At 43.3% G+C, this 17636-nt stretch overlaps 1 protein-coding gene across 3 annotated transcripts in view; it reads left to right on the top strand.

The window, feature by feature from the left end:
• sh2d3ca (SH2 domain containing 3Ca) overlaps nucleotides 1-17636 on the top strand; it is a 63665-nt gene that overhangs the window by 33860 nt on the left and 12169 nt on the right. For all 3 annotated transcript variants that reach the window (XM_080419582.1, XM_080419581.1, XM_080419583.1), the window contains one exon: nucleotides 13697-13825. In XM_080419582.1, coding sequence (XP_080275708.1) covers nucleotides 13697-13825 — 129 coding nt within the window. The remainder of the gene's footprint in view (nucleotides 1-13696; nucleotides 13826-17636) is intronic.

The following is a 17636-nucleotide window of genomic DNA, read 5'->3' as shown; positions in this document are numbered from 1 at the left end:
ACACACACACACACACACACACACACACACACACACACACACACACACACACACACACACACACACACCCACACCAGTACATGCACATGCTTTTTACCCCTCAGAGAGAGCCACCAGCTGGGGCAAACACGGTATGGGCGGGGTTACCATAGTAACAGCATCTGTGGGCGTTGCATTGCTGAGTCGACAGTAGGGTGGGGATTGTATAACAGTATGTGTGTGTCACAGCAAAAGCCTCACTGTTAATTTAACGGTTAATGTCAAAATCTTTACGCTCTCACAGTTCAATTAACGCAGTGTATTGGGATGTGTGTGTGGTGAAATCTGGAATCTTGGCTCTTACTCTTAACAATCAGTATTTAACATGCTTCAATGGACTCAAACACACACACTCACACACACAGGCACGCATGCTCACACGCTTGGAGCCAAAAGCCACTGCACTCAGTCCACACCGGTCTGGCCTCATCCCCAAATAGAACAGAACCCCTCTGTGTGTGTGTGTGTGTGTGTGTGTGTGTGTGTGTGTGTGTGTGTGTGTGCGTGTGCGTGTGCGTGTGCGCGTGTGCGTATGTGTGTGTGTGTGTGTGTGCGTGTGCGTGTGTGAGTGAGTGAGAGTGCGCGCGCACGCATGGCAGCTTCCCTTCAATGGACTATAATAAAGATGACTACCGGTACTACCTTCATCTAGCCGTTAGTCCCATTGAGATCAAAGTTCCCTTTTAGAAAGGCCATGACAGCAACATAAAAAAGTTAGACAGTGAGGGGAGCAGAGCACATGAATGCTTGCTTTCCCCCTTCAGTCCGTGCACTACTTGGAACAGACAACAAGGCCAGGCCACATCTTGTGATCTCACACTGTGACTACAGGCACATCTCTGTGCAGATATGTGATGGGAGTTCACCTGAGAATGGCTTTGTAAATGAACCAATGACTACACACAAGGTCAGAGGCAGTGGTGGAAAGTAACTAAGTACATTTACTCAAATACTGTACTTAAGTATAATCTCTAGGTATTTATTTCCTTGAGTATCTATAAGCTCGCAACGCGGACACCTTGTTGTGAGCTTGTAGATCGTCTGTTTTTGAAAATGTGTGAATTTATTTTAAACACAAATCTTCTCTTCATGGGGTTCCCTCGAATCCCTGGCACAAACTCTTTTCAGATAGGGGTCTGTGGTCAAATACATTTTGACCGCGGGTCCTTTGAGAAACACTGCACTGAGGTGGAACAATACTAGTCTGCCTCTGTTTCAGAATAAGATGGTCAACAACGCTCTCAAAGGCTATGGACTGGTCAATAAATAGAGCCGCACAACTCTGCTTCTTATCCACAAGGCCAATGATCTTGTTCACCACATTCATCATCGCACAGTAATGGTCCTATTTTGCTTTCACAACCACTTGAGCAGAATCACTATTGCTTCAGCTATAGGAGAAAAAGACGATCTACAAGCTAGCAACGTGTCGCGACTCCCGATGTAACATGTTGTGAGCTTGTACATCAGCAATTTTAGCTTTTTTATGAATTGAAAAAAATGAAAACTGTCACCTACAATGACATGCCCAAAATAGGGTGACGCCAGGTTGAATGTGGTTAACTGTTCACTTACAAGATTGTCAATGATCTTAAGCAGAACTGACAACTAGAGATGGGCCTTATGATTATTTAATGAATGCCCCCTGTCCCTTTTTCAGCAGAGGGAGAACACAGGCAGAGAGTTCCATATTCTGGGAATCACCTTAGTGCTCAGGATGAATTTGAAAGTATGCAGTAAAATATGAGGCTATTTTTAACCACAAGCCATTGGATGTAGTGGGCAACACATTACAGTCAACTATGGGTTTTAAGAGGTTATGCCTGGTGTCCCAGTTTTGGGGCATTTTTTTGTGTTTAAAAATAGCAGTTCTTAATAAGTCTGGACCAGCAGGTTGTGTTTTGTTTTTTAAATCTAACTTTACAAAGGCTTAATGTACATCATAAACAGCAATGTACTTCATCAACAGAAAATGGAGAGAAAGAGAACAGTTGATCGATACCATTTTGGTCTGTATCACAAACTGTGAAACTGTGGTTCACACATGCAGAGTTGGAGACACAAACAAAAAAACTATCCCATAATAGTGTAAACGCATCCTTGCATTGCATCTAAATCCCAAATAAGAATGGCCTCCTGACTCCTTCCTCTTCTCTCTCTCTCTCTCTCTTCTTCAGTCAGACAGACATCATTACTCGTCTCTGCTTCCCTCTGTGTGTGTGTGTGTGTGTGTGTGTGTGTGTGTGTGTGTGTGTGTGTGTGTGTGTGTGTGTGTGTGTGTGTGTGTGTGTGTGTGTGTGTGTGTGTGTGTGTGTGTGTGTGTGTGTGTTTATATAAGTGAGTGTTAATATTTCTTCACTGTATGTGTTTGTGATCCTGAAAACAGCATAAATTATTTCTTTGTTTATTCTTCCAAACATACTGTGATACATGATCCCCAAAAGGACACAATGCCACTTCACACCCATCTGATTGTTACTGTACACACACACACACACACACACACACGCACACGCGCACACACACACACACACGCAACCACAGAGTAAAATCCCCAGTGTTCATTTATCCATTTGTAACTCAGAGATGAGTATACACATGCATTTGTTTGCATTCATACTCACACACACACACACACACAGACACACACACACACACACACACACACACACACACACACACACACACACACACACACACACACACACACACACACACACACACACACACACACACACACACACACACACACACACACACAGAGATCTTGTTCATTAGGCGGATTTGAGATGGAGAGAGAGTGAGAGAAGTAAGGAAAGGAAGGATAGAAGACAGACAGAAAGAGGGATGGATGGAAGAAGAAGAGAAAACAAGCGAGCAGACAGTGGAATCAGTGTGAGTGTTTGTTTGAAGAGCGGTGGAGAGGCTGGCAGAACGGGCCTCATTAAATATTAGAGAGAGAGTCTGAGAGGAAAACATCCAGACGACCTTAAAACAACCCCATTAAAGTCTTACTTTAACCACTTAAACCTCAGTAGTCCGTATTCTGGGGGAAACCTTTGCAGAAACGCATTGTGAGCCTGTAGATCGGCCATTTTCAGCGCAGATACTTATTGTACTGTAGAGTGAAAACGGCAAAGTTGCCAGTATAGAGCCCTGAGGAACTCCGGTCAACCAAATAGGGTTTAAGTGGTTAAAACAACCCCATTAAAGTCTTACTTTAAAAACGGAGAGTGAGCCATTTAAATATAAAGCACACCCTGGAAAACCATTAGACTGGGTCTTTCTATTTTTTCTTTTTAAAGAAGTGGGGGTGGAATGGGATGGGGGGGGGGGGGCTAGAGGGAGAAACAAATAAATAGGAAGTGATGGGTCAGTGGGTCAGGGAAAAGGAGGGAGTGAAAGAAACGGCCCAGAGCAAATTGTGAGTGTGTACAGTGTATACAGTATTATACAGCATTGGTTCTCAAAGTGGGGTCCGGGGACCCCCGGGCGTCCTTGGGGGGGATACCAGGGGGTCCCCAGCAAAATTAGTTGATATTGCTTCACAATAATTTTAACCACTTTAACCATATTTTATACTTTGGCTATTCAAAAATAGCAGATCAATTGTAACTAATTTAGCTGGGGACCCCCTGGCACCCCCCCAAGGACCCCTGGGGGTCCCCAGACCCCACTTTAAGAACCAATGGATTAAGAAACATGTAACAGAGGGTGGGGTGTAAATAAGATAGATGTCCATACAGTATATCCAGAGAGATAGAGAGAGAGAGAGAGCTGTGCGGGGCTGCTCTCAGTGGGAGTGTAGATGTGTGTCATATACTGTCCACCAGCTGTCACTCAAAGCCGGGGGTGGGTGCTCTGAGACCCCAGTGACTGACACAGAGTGTGGGGGTGGGTGGCACCATAATATATATGTGGTGGAAACCTTCTATGTCCCAAACCGGTCCTTTTGTAATTATCATTTTAAAAACATTTTAAAATGGTGAAAATACTTTTGTGCGACACCCTTGTATGATGAAGTATGGCGTCAATTTACCAAAAAAATAACATAAAATGTTAAAATATGGAGATTTGAGGTTTCTGCCCGAACTATCAGCTGTCAGACAGATTTTTTTTCTTTTTAAATAATTAACTATTGGTCATCCTTTAACCACTTAAGCCCTACCTTATTCTTTGTCATACAAGTGTGTCGTGCAAAATTATCGAAAATACATTAAGCTCACGACACGTTGCAACGTGATGCATTGTGAGCTTGTAGATCTTCTATTTTCGAAAAATTGTGAAAAGGTTTTGCCAGGACATGCCCAAAATAGGAATGCCAGGTTGAAAGAGGTTAAGCCTGTAGGTTTTATTTAACCAATGAAAAGTGTTAACGAGAGCTTGTAACTAAATGATAACTATATTGATACACAGCTTCCTTTTCCCTGAAAAGTAACCATTTTTTACATACAAGGTTTCTGCCCGACAGTGACAATGCTGGCATTGAACTGCCTCAAGGTTTTGTGTGTGTGTGTGTGTGTGTGTGTGTGTGTGTGTGTGTGTGTGTGTGTGTGTGTGTGTGTGTGTGTGTGTGTGTGTGTGTGTGTGTGTGTGTGTGTGTGTGTGTGTGTGTGTGTGTGTGTGTGTGTGTGTGTGTGTGTGTGTGTGTGTGGCTGTGTGCACGCGTCAGTGTAAAAGACAGTTATCCCTAATGACAGTAGAAGGTCACAGTCATCAGTCTGATAGTCATAGTCTCATGTCTCTCTCTCTCTCTCTCTCTCTCTCTCTCTCTCTCTCTCTCTCTCTCTCTCTCTCTCTCTCTCTCTCTCTCTCTCTCTCTCTCTTTGTCTTCCTCTCACTCTCACACTTTCTCATTCTCTCTCAATCCACAAGTCAGTACTAAATCTAAACAGGAGATGCCAATCTTTTTCTGATGTAACTGTAACAGATCATAGCTCTCCTAACCATCTGCGGTGTGAAGTTGAGTGGTGTGTGTCACGCAGTGCTTGCTTGCACACATCCTCATCGACAGCATGGGGCCAGTGATACAAACACTTGTTCTGCAAATTGTATCTCAGTCTTTAAGGCTGCTGCACATTAATCATGCTAATGGTGCTCTAATAACAGTTAACCATATGAACCCTTAGCATCCCTATGCTGGGCATGAAAGAAAATGACATGCCGAATCATCTTTATTGAATTTGTCACAGCACAGGTTTACAGGTGTAAAGCGGAGGGTGAAATTAGTTTGTGTGCCAGCTCCTTTGTTTTTTTGTTGTTTCCAGAGAGAGAAAGAAAAAGAGGGGAAAATAGAGAATCAAAAACAAAGGTATCTGCATATTTACTCCTAGCATATCCATCTGGTACAGTATGTACATGAGGTTAGACAAGGCGCATGAGCTTAGCAGCTGGTATACATGGTATAGACATTAAAGGGATAGTTCATCCCCAAAAAGACTTTTTTTCCTATCGATTAGTCACCCCATGGAGACTTGAATTCATGGATATTGTTTTGTTTTTGTCGCATTCCTAAGCCAATAATTTGATGACCGGCAGCGGTTCCGGTAGGAGACACAAAAGAGTCTGCAGGGTTTAAGTGGTTACAGCATCATACTTGACTTAACCAGATTATACATTTTGTTTTGCTCATTGCCAACATGATTATGTGGCTCCTTGCAAACATATCCCTACTGACGACAAACGACCATATTAACACTGTGGCCATTATTCTGCTCTTACGTCATGTTTGGGGGATTTGTGCCCATGACTAAATCGGTGAAGAAAAACAACTAAAACAACTAAAGATTACATTTTTGGGGTTGTCCTATAGGCAGGTAAGAATAATAAGTGTGGACAATAATTATAGTCTGCTCTGTCTCTCATAATACAAATATCGTCGCTGTCGGGTGGAAACCTGCAAAACCTTTATTTTTTTAATTTAAAAAACATTAAAAAATACTGAAAATAGTCGATATATGAGGTCTCTTTTTTTTGTGTGACGCTCTTGTATGACGTGGTAGGGCATTCATTTACGAAAAAGTAAAGTCTAACTTTGGAGATACTAGGTTTCAGACAGCAGCGATCTGCTGTCTGAAACCTAGTATCTCCAAAGTTAAACACATACACACAGTACAGCACAGTACAGCACTGGACATCAGGCTTACAGGGTGCCAGGGGATTACAAAGGCCTGAAGAAGAGTGATATTACTGGTCAGATAGCCACCCTACATTCTCTACCCTGTGTGTGTGTGTGTGTGTGTGTGTGTGTGTGTGTGTGTGTGTGTGTGTGTGTGTGTGTGTGTGTGTGTGTGTGTGTGTGTGTGTGTGTGTGTGTGTGTGTGTGTGTGTGTGTGTGTGTGTGTGTGTGTGTGTGTGTGTGTGTGTGTGTGTGTGCGTGCGTGCGTGCGTGCGTGCGTGCGTGCGTGCGTGCGTGCGTGCGTGCGTGCGTGCGCGCGCGCGCGCGAATGGCAGATACTGTAGGATTCAAGAGTGTTTTAGCAATAATCCAGGTCTCTATCCCTTCAAAAGAGAGATAGAGGGGGGGGGGGGGGGGGGGGGGTGTAGAGCAGATCAAAGGATACAGGGGTCCGCAGCCTTCCCGCTGGTCCTGGTAAGTGTGTGTGTGTGTGTCAGTGGGGCAAGCCCCTGCTCACCCACCCCCCCACCCCAATGATGAAGAAGAAGACTGATGAATGTAGCCATAGTAACAGGGTTAAGCCCGATTTATACTTCGTTGTACAATGGCATCGCACACTGAATATGAGTCGATCTACAAGTCCCTCAATGTGTCGTGGATGCCACGTGCTTGTAGATTTTTTTTAATTCATTTTGTATGGGTTGATTGGGTTGATGAACAAATTGATTGACCACTTACTGTAAGTGTTAGTTTATATTTCGTCAAACAACGGTGTCGTGCAAAGATTGACATTTTCACCTATAACGACATTCTTGAAATAGAGATAGAGAATAGTAATCTGTTGTACCCCTCCTGCGTACCGTTCCTCATTTATGTCGTCTTTGTGTTTGGTTTTGTTTACAGTCACAGTCACTGAAGTTCCTCTAGGTGTTAAGAATTTGGCTGCTTTATGCCTCAGACTGCTACAAGAATTAGCATAAAGCAGAAATTGTGAATTTGTGAGGAAACGTGTGTGGACACATGAGCATGCATGTGTAATGTGTGTTTGGTTATGTGCAAATATTACACATGTATGGCAATTTTGCTTCTTGAATTCTTACCCCGAACGCACGCGCGCGCGCACACACACACACACACACACACACACACACACACACACACACACACACACACACACACACACACACACACACACACACACACACACACACACACACACACACTTCAATTCAATTCTTATTGGCGGCCTTGTGTTTTTCTTTGAGATTGTGAGTGATAGCCCTGTCAGTTTTCAGAAGGAAAAGGTGCGGTGATGTCATCATTAGATGAAAGCTTCTAATTAGCCGGCAGTGAGGAAGTGGCAGCGAGTGGTTGTGGTTGTAAATTAGCTGTAGAGCCTTTGTGTGTTATTGTTGTGTATTGTTGCCTGAGGAAGAACTCCCAAGTAGTTGAAAACACGTTGCAGAGTGCTGCTTGTTTTTCCTCCTAATAGGCTTGTTTGTGTTCCATGTGCCTTTAACCCATTTAGACCTGAGGCCGATTCTACAAATGTCTTGTACATTTTTCATGGACTCAAGGACTCCCAACATTATATGTATTTGGCCGCAGACCCCCATCTCAAAATATTCTGTGGCGAGTGCCGCGCTATGAGCTTGTATGTCTGCTATTTTTGAATAGCCAAAGTATGAAATAATGGTTTAAGTGCTTACACAGATGCGTTTTCGGATTGAATCCCCGATCTACAAGCTCACAACACGCCGCGTTTTGAGCTTGTAGATCGGCTATTTTGGGGCGAAGAGATTTGGTGTAGTACAGTCCAAGTACAGTTGTAACTCAGGTCTGTTTTACTAAGAACAGAGAGTTTAAGTGGTTCTGCTGCTGTTTTTTACTCTGCACTGTCCATGAGCTGTAGTAAGTTGTTTGTTGCTATTGAAGAGTAGGGCTGCAACTATTGCTAAGTGCATTTTGGGGATAATGTAAAACATTACAGTATATATATATATCAATGCCTCCAACGTGTAAACGTTTTTATAGATTTTTTTATAATCGACTAAATCGATTAACGGTAGTCTGATTAACTACTTAAGCCCTTTTTTATACTTTGTCGTGCAACTTTGGTGTTGCACCAGCTCATAACGTAGCGCATTGGGATGCGTTATGAGCTGGTAGATCTGCTATTTTTGCTAATCTTTTATTTGATTAAAATCTAGGATTTTTCATAATTGACTAAATTGATTAGCTCGATTAACTGTTGCACTCCTGTACAAGCTTTCGTTTTTGTCATTCTTTCATTTATCTTTTACACACACACAGGCACACAACTAATGCCAGTAGCCCCTGATCCACCCCATCCGTTCTATCCATACACCCCATCATTATAATGAATATATCTGACCCCCCCCCCCCCCGCCCTCAAAACCTCCTTCTGAACCCCTTGCCCCTCCCCTCCCAGCACGCCTCTCTTCTCTGATAGCCAATCTTTCTGCTCAACCCCCCCGAGAGATGGAGCTCCATCCATGAATGGAGCGACACATTCCTAACACACGCACATGCAGGTCGTGCACACATGAACAGACACAGGCGTGCACATGTGCGCGCATGCATGACACATGCACGTGCACACGCATAAACACACAGACTTTTTTTCTAACCTTATTGGTCCCATGGGAAGTTCTGCAGTTCTGCATCAGCTGTTAAATTGCCTGAACTCTCTCATCTGTTATAGGGTTGTCTGTCTGTCTGTCTGTCTGTCTGTCTGTCTGTCTGTCTGTCTGTCTGTCTGTCTGTCTGTCTGTCGTGTCTTCCTGTCTGGCCTCATGTCTTTTGCTCTGTCTGCCTTACTTAATGCCATTGACACATTGTCTGTCTCTGTGTACCTCTCTGTCTGTCTGTGGGTGTCTCTCTGTCTGTCTTTATGTCTCTCTGTCTCTCTGTGTGTCTCGATCTGTCTCTGTCTGTCTATTTTCCCCTGTCTGTCTGTCTGTCTGTCTGTCTGTCTGTCTGTCTGTCTGTCTGTCTGTCTGTCTGTCTGTCTGTCTGTCTGTCTGTCTGTCTGTCTGTCTGTCTGTCTGTCTGTCTGTCTGTCTGTCTGTCTGTCTGTCTGTCTGTCTGTGTCCCCCTCTGTTACTTAATGTACTAATGTACTTAATGTGTCAAAGTAAAAAAGGCACTTCATTCTGTATCTCTCAGTCTGCCTCTGTCTCCATCTTTCTCTGTAGTGTTTCTCATTGTGTCTCTGTGACAGATGAGTATGTATGATATGATAGCTGTCAGTATGTAACTCTATATCAGTGGTTCTGAAACCTTTTAACTTCAAGGACCCCGGTCCCCCATAACACTCTGAGAGAGTACAAATGGAACCAGAGGGACCCATAAGGGTGTATTTGGTTCCATTTGTACACTCTCAGAGTTACAGACCTGTAAGGGTCCATTTGGAACCTGATCAAGGAACCCTGAGGGTCACTGGACCCCACCTGGAGAACCACTGCTCTATATCATTGAGTATTGTTGGATCTTAGTGCCACTTTTGACACTGTGGACCATACAGTCCTATTACAAAGATTAGAAAACTCAGTGGGGGACTTTCTGGAACTGTCCTTAAGGGTTTCTGGTCTGTACTTTACACTTTTTAGTAATACATTTCTTACCATACCGTAATTTGCATCATTCTGTGAAGCACTAGTTTGGATTGACGACGGTGTATGAAATGTGCTACACAAATAAACCTGTGTGTGTGTGTGTGTGTGTGTGTGTGTGTGTGTGTGTGTGTGTGTGTGTGTGTGTGTGTGTGTGTGTGTGTGTGTGTGTGTGTGTGTGTGTGTGTGTGTGTGTGTGTGTGTGTGTGTGTGTGTGTGTGTGTGTGTGTGTGTGTGTGTGTGTGTTCGTTCTTCTTACTTGGTGGACCAACAGGCCATACTCACACTCAGTGACATGTTGCTATAGTAACCAAGGCTGCAGTGCAGGGGGCTATATGAATGGAATAATCTCTCATTTTATTGTAATGGTATGTGTCATATCTGCTACTATTCTTTCTGTCTCCCCCCCCCCCCCCCCCACCTCTCTCATTCAATTCAATTTTCAATTCAGTTAGTTTCCTGTCTGCTTCCATGAATGTAACGGTTAATAATAATAATACATCCAAATTATATAGGCTATAGCGCTGTTCTTGGTACTCAAAGTCACTTTACAAAAAAATAATAACAACTTTAGTAGGAGAATAACTAGTTAAAAAGCAAACAATTAAGCAAACATAAACATTTTAAGGCAAAAAGGGGGATTAGAATTAGGTGGGGAATGCGAGTCTGAGTAGGTGGGTTTTGAGGGAGGTTTTGAACAGGGCATGGGTGTGAGGCGCCTTTGATGTCAGCGGGGAGTGAGTTCCAAAGGGAGGGGGCTGCAACTGAGAAAGCCCTGTTGTCACCCCAGGTTGGTTTCTTTGTCGTGGGGACATCCAGGAGGCTGGCATCACCAGACCTGAGGGAACGGGAGGGGGGTGTGACGGAAGGCCTTGTAGGTGGTGAGCAGTATTTAGAAATCTATTCTGTGTTTGACTGGGAGCCAGTGGAGGTCTTCACTGGATGTGGTTCTGGTGAGCAGGCGGGCAGCAGTGTTTTGCACATACTGTAGTTTCTTGAGAACTTTGGCGGTGGCTCCGTATAGGAGGCTATTACAGTTGTTGAGCCGAGTTACAATCAAGTGCAGTAATAAAGAGAAAATGTTATCAAATGGGGGTACGTGGCCTAATGTGGCCTACTGCTAATCAAACTCTGGGCCTTTGAAATGAAAACAGATGACAGATGTTAGCCGGCCGGTTTCAACATCCTGAACCTTTCTTTACGTCATTGTCATATAAACCAGACGGGGTCTAATAACAGCTCGGCTGCCCTGTGGATCTCTGACGTCATTCTGATGCATATTGATGATGTCATACTAATGATGTCATACTCTTGATGTCTGTGTAGAACTCCATATTTGGATCTGAGATCATGAATTCACGAAATGTGAAAAATATTTCCAAACAACATAAATTCACAATAATGTGAAAGGTATTCAGGCCAGGGATATAATTCCTGGGCCTACTGGCAGCATGCACAAAGAAATGCGGTGCTGATCGCTCCAGTGATTTGCCAGGTTAACCACGGACGCACAGACAGACAGACACGCTGCTACGATGCGGCGTGAGCTTGTAGGTCGGTTATTTTCGTTGTGCGAGGCACCAGCGTGCAACTAAATCAGGCGTAAAAGGAGTCCCGCTGATATTTCAATTTTCTCCATAACCCATCACATAAATACACACACACACACACACACGATACGCACGCACACGCACACACACACACACACCAATTTCATTGTGGAGCATCAGATCAGGCGGGTATCCCGCGGGTTTCCACAGAGATGAAGAAAAGCAATAACTGCACACTTGACCTCTCCTCTCCGCTCTTTTATTGGCCTGCTCTACCCTTCACACTCACTCACTCACACACACACACACACACACACACACACACACACACACACACACACACACACACACACACACACACACACACACACACACACACACACACACACACCTTTCAAATCTAATCTGAGAGTGTGCTGCTGTGGCGTTATCCCTCTACTCTGCCCCCCTCAGGGGGGCCAGGAGGGAGGAGAGGAGAGGAGATAATAATTGTATCAGAGTAAGGTTTGGGGGGGAGAGGGAGAACAATGCCCCGTGGTGACCTGGGGCGATAGGATCGATTGTCTGGTCCTGTAGTCTTCTAATATCTCTCACACACACTCATACAGACAGACAGGCCGGCTGACGCACACACACACACACACACACACTTTTACCACATGAACCCTAGCATCCCCTATCCTGGGCATGTCATAATTTGGCAAACATAGCCAATCTACAATCTAGGATTAGAACCCGCGTGAAGTTCTGTCAGATAATGTATTCAAATGACACCCATTTTCTACCTTATCTTCACATAATTGGTACTTACTAATGCTCATTGTGGCACAATGTCTAATCTATTCACTCGGCATCTTAGAGACAGATTTGGAATCTTGTGGCTAGTTCAAAAAACCTGCCTACCAATGACATCATGGAAGTGGATTCCTACAGCCTTTCTATTCCTGGAAAGTTGCCATTGTTCTTGCATTAATAAAAAACTAATATATAAAGCATTGGTAGGCAGGTTTATTTTCACAGGCCTCCTTTGAGAGATAGACCTAGTAGACAGAAATGGTACCATCTTATAATGAGCATAATTATAGTGAGGACCAATTATATGAAGATAGGTTGAAAATGGGTGAAGTGGTCCTTTAAGGAGGACATTTCAAGGTATACTGTATGAGATCACTGTGCTATTTCAGCTTATTTTCATCTTCAGCCTGGTGGTGGTTAGAGGACTGATCTCCAACTGTATTCTGGTGTCATCGATGTCACAAGAAGCCATAATTAGACCTCTGCGGTTCCCCTGAACATTGCTCTTTGTCAAAAACAGAATTAACAACTCAAAGCCTCTATAGACCCGAATTGGCTCATGCTCTTCTACACCAAATCTCCAAATAGCAGCGCTGAGCTTGTAGATCGGCTATTTCCAGCTAATGTCTCCCCCACCCCCAGAATAGGGGCGCCAGGGGTTCTCAAGTGGTTAATTAAGACATGAAACTGTGTGTCCAGCTGGTTGTTGACTGTATGCCAGAGCTATTGCACTCATTAGCTAGTCATTCCTCCTGCTGTGCCGTCATGGCCGAGGATCATACAGTCTGATCTGCATGTGTACGCGTGTCTAGATGTGTTCATGTACCTACGCTACAGTACATGCATGTGCTTAAAATGTGTGCATCTGTCTGTCTGCGCCAGGCAGCACACATCCACGCTTTCCCCGCTGAGTTGCCGTCTGTTTCACAGGTGTGTGTGTGCGTTTGTGTGTGCGTGTGTGTGTGTGTGTGTGTGTGTGTGTGTGTGTGTGTGTGTTTGGGGGGGGGGTTTGTGTGTGTGTGTGTGTGTGTGTGTGTCATGTACGGGGGTGGCGATTGGTGCCACCTACTGTAGTGTGTGTGTGTGTGTGTGTCTGTCTATTATGAATACTGTTCTGCTTATGCTTGCATATGGACAGTGGTATCTAGTACACACCTTTAAAGTGTTTTTGCACCACATTATCTCTACCCTACTGCCTCCGATATAGACTGTAAATGTTCATACTTATTCAATTCAAACTATTGATGATCACATACTACGATGACTTGTTATGACGTGTTGTGTCATACTGTGTGTCATGCGAAAAAAAGGCTGATCTACAAGCTCAGTCAGCTTGCAGAGATGCTATTTTCGTTATTTTAAGTTTTTTTTAAGTGCTTAAGTCTGTCTGTGGGTTTATTTTACCAATGAAAAGTATTAACAAAATAATAACTACATTGGATACAGTGTACAAAGTTTTTTTTTTTTTGCCATTTCCTGAAAAGTTATGTTTTTTCACCCGACTGCGATGATATGATCAATTCACTTATTTTTTTATTTTTTTGTTTGTTTCTCTTCAGTTTTCGAAGGAGAAGTATCTGTTGGAGTCTCCTCCTGAGAAACTCCGTAAGGAACTGGAGGAGGAGCTAAGACTCAGCGCTGCTGACATCAGAAGCCATGGCTGGTACCATGGACACATACCCAGAGAGGTACACACACACACACACACACACACACACACACACACACACACACACACACACACACACACACACACACACACACACACACACACACACTGTGTCACCCTTGGGTCCTTTGTGATACACACGCCAACTTTGAAGTCAACCAGTCAGACAGCTCTCTCTGCATTGAGTACAAAGATGAATGTGCCTTGTTTGTTTGTCAAGTACAACACTATCAAGTACACAATCAGGGTTCTGTTTACCGCTTGTGCTACTGTTTACCACCCTTCCGGTGGCCCTGTGGTTAATGACACAAACGACACTGTCACAGAATGCTAGGTATGTTGTTAACTTGTAGACAGATGCTAAGTATGTTATCTGTGTCAGGGATTTCCACACGGTACTTTGCAACATTAACATAAAAACAATAACAAAGCTAGCTAAGATAATTAGATAAGACAAAAAAGAGCCCCATACTATAGCAGCAATATGGGGGGTAGTTTAGTGTCTGGATTAACGAATGTGCAATTAGGCATAACTATGCATACAGATACCCTGGACAAATACATCGTGCAATATCGGTTTGAGCAATCTGTACAGGAATACATACAGTTCCGATTGCAAACGTGTAATTATTTAGGTGATTTTTTTATTTGTATTGTCCATTTCCTTGTTTATGGCTTGTTTATGGCTTGTAACTACTGAGACTTTCCTGAGCCTTCAGCCCAGCGCTTTAAGACACTTCAAATGCTTGCCACTGCCAGTCATCCAAAACAGTCCGTTTCTTGCCTGGCTTTCACAATCCTATTTTGCTTTCCACAAAGCATCTGCTGGCGTAAATAAATACCCAGAAGGGACGGGAGAGGGCTCAGGCGAACGCACCACTTTCTGTAGAACTCGCAGATCCCAGGAATGGCTATTTCCATACGGAACCATGATGGCCCCATCACTACGCTCTGGGTGGCAGCAGAGTAGAAGGACTTCAGAATTTTCTGTAACACTCTGAATTTCCTTAACTGCGTCTGGTGGTACAGGCGCTGCCTCGCCTTCTTTGCCACAGACTGTGTGCATTCCCCAGGTTAGGTCCTCGGTAATCTCTCAAGACAGATTGAAAAATGTGCACACTGAGGTTACTTGAAGTTGCCCCACACATAACTTTAAAAAGTTATGAATATTTTGTTTTACTTTTTCAGTACTTGTGCACACTCATTTCCCAATATAGAGGCAAATTCTATACCCTAAATATTTATTTTGTTTCAACCACTCAAACCCGGCGTCCCTATTTCGGTGATTATAGGCAACGTTTTCTTTTAATGCCGTGGCTCTATGGAAGGCAAAGCCATCTACAAATGGGTCTGTCTGTATGTTTTTGTCCAGGGCTAATCTTGCAAACCGCTGGACCAGTCAGCACCAAATGTCATATGCACACTGCCAGTAGGCCAAGGAAGTACCTACATGGATTTTGTCCACCCACATATGTTTTATATTTTCTGAAATATTTTACTTTATTTTACAATGGAAGTCAGTGATCCTAGCTGAAATAGTGGCCAAATGTGTGACTGATGTCAGAATGGCCACATGAATTCTGAGATGCATATGGGAGCCATGTCATTACTAGTTGTTGGAGTATTTGTCACTTATACATTTGCGCATAGGTGAAATGTGTCCCCTGCATTGCCATTTACCCATTCTAACTATTAGTAGCAGTGGGTGCTATTAATACAGCACCCGGGGAGCAGTTAGCAGCCAATTAAGTCATCTACTGTAAGTATTGGAGTAATGTGTACAGCTTTTTTCATCCCAGTGAGTGGCATACTCTGGCTGCAGCATTTTGAATGCGCTGGGGTCTTCCAGTGTTTTTGGAACCCGTCTTGTTGTCGATAGGATTCTAGTTGATAGGGATAGGCTGAAAGGGCTTTTTTTAATCTAAAGAGGGAGTCTGGAACGTTGTACAGCCTTCATCGACGCGTTTACAGGTTCTTCCATCCGTGTACGGTGTTGCTATTGAAGTGGCACACAGCGGTTCAACTGCTTATGTAACAAATGTAGCCATTGGTTCAGTTATCTTCAGTCCATTACACATTCACAGCAAAATGCTACCTTCACAGTAAAATGGTCTGTGTTAAATAAACACTAGATTTGACTGTGTTGGCCTCTTTTGAACATGCCAAGAAACATGTGTGCTGCAAATTACATAGTAGAATGAATCTTTTCAAATCCACACAAGTATGTTACATAATGTGAAATGCTTTCTGCCTCAACACATACTGTAAGCATCTGCAAATATAGCTCAGTAGAAGTTGTCTTGGCATTTGGAAGAAGGGTAACTGTGCCAAACAGACAGCTGCTTAATTCTAGCCAATGTGTGGCAGCCATAGACGAGTGGGTAGAGCTATAGAGGCCTTCTGGGAATATGAAGGTTGCCAGTTCAACCCTCGGCTCATCCAGTGTGTATGTGTCAAAAGTGTCCCTGAGCAAGACACTTAACCCCTTAACTGCTCTCAAAGTGCCATATTAACCCATTAAGACCGGGAAGGGAACGCATCTGTGTGTCATTTTAAGATGTCTTTGGGCTATTCAAAAATAGCAAATCTACAAGCTCATAGCGCGGCACTCTACTACGAGCTTGTAGATCTGCTATTTTTTGAAAAATCGCCCAAAATAAATCTAACAGAGATGCGTTTGAACGGATGAATGGCATCCACTGCTCCTAACAGTTAGGATGGGTAAATGCACTGGAACAATTACAAGTATGTGCAAATGTACATGTACTTGACAAATACCACCTAACAAGAACTACAGGAGACACAATTAATCTTTCTTTTCTGTTTTTGGGGGGGAGGGGTTCACAGCTGGTGACTAGACACCATATATGTACACACTGATACATAACAACAGACATGCATGCACCCACCTACTCACATTGCATGCACATGCATGTGGAGAGGCAATGACATAGCTTGGAGATAAATCCACTTAAGCCCAATTTATACTTTATCGTACAAAAAAAAATAGTCAACTTTTGGCAAGCTACACAGTCACAACAAAATATAAATTAGCTCAACCCCTTAACGCTTTATCTCCTTTACTCTATTGCTGTTATCAGAACAACCATCTGTGCGTCATCCCACTTTCAAATTTGCATAATCTATTCATTTATTCATGAATTTGCCCCAGTGTAAACTTGGGGGATCCCTAAGCCCCCTGGCTGCCAAAACAATACTTAGTTGCTATGGTGACTGGATACCACACACACCCTCTTTGGAGGGTCCTAATACTCTACACCTTTTCTTTCTTTTTTTCTTTCTTTCTTTCTTTCTTTCTTTTAAACTCCACCTCCAGTTAAATGCTGAAACAAGCCATTTTATTTGTCACTGTCTGTCTGTCTTTCTTTCTTTCTTACTCCCTTACTTACTTCATTCACACCTCATCTAATTTATTTCCCTTCATTCATTCTGTCCTTTCTTGCTTTAATTATAGTTTTGATTGTTAAATCAAACTCTACCTCTCCAGTTAAATGCTGAAACAAGCCGTTTTATTTGTCACTGTCTGTATTCACATGACAGGATTAATATGGCCTTCCTTTTTGTCAGTGAGTGGTTAATGAGTAGCAGTACTAAGTCCTTTCAACAAAATACATTTTGGTTGCAATAAGATTAGGATATGGCCTCTGTTTTTATGTCATAACTACTGATCTGTGCAAACACTGCCACCTACTGGTGATATGCCTTGTAACAACACAGCCATGACATAGGCCTAACACACTATACTTCTTTGACTTTGACTTGAGGGGTTTCAAAGGAGAATACAGCGCTGCTTACAATTTGCTTGACTG

This window comes from Gymnoscopelus braueri (assembly GCF_963280865.1).
Source record: "Gymnoscopelus braueri genome assembly, chromosome: 22".
Taxonomy (NCBI): Eukaryota; Metazoa; Chordata; class Actinopteri; order Myctophiformes; family Myctophidae; genus Gymnoscopelus; species Gymnoscopelus braueri.
This window is presented reverse-complemented; position numbering and strand designations above follow the sequence as displayed.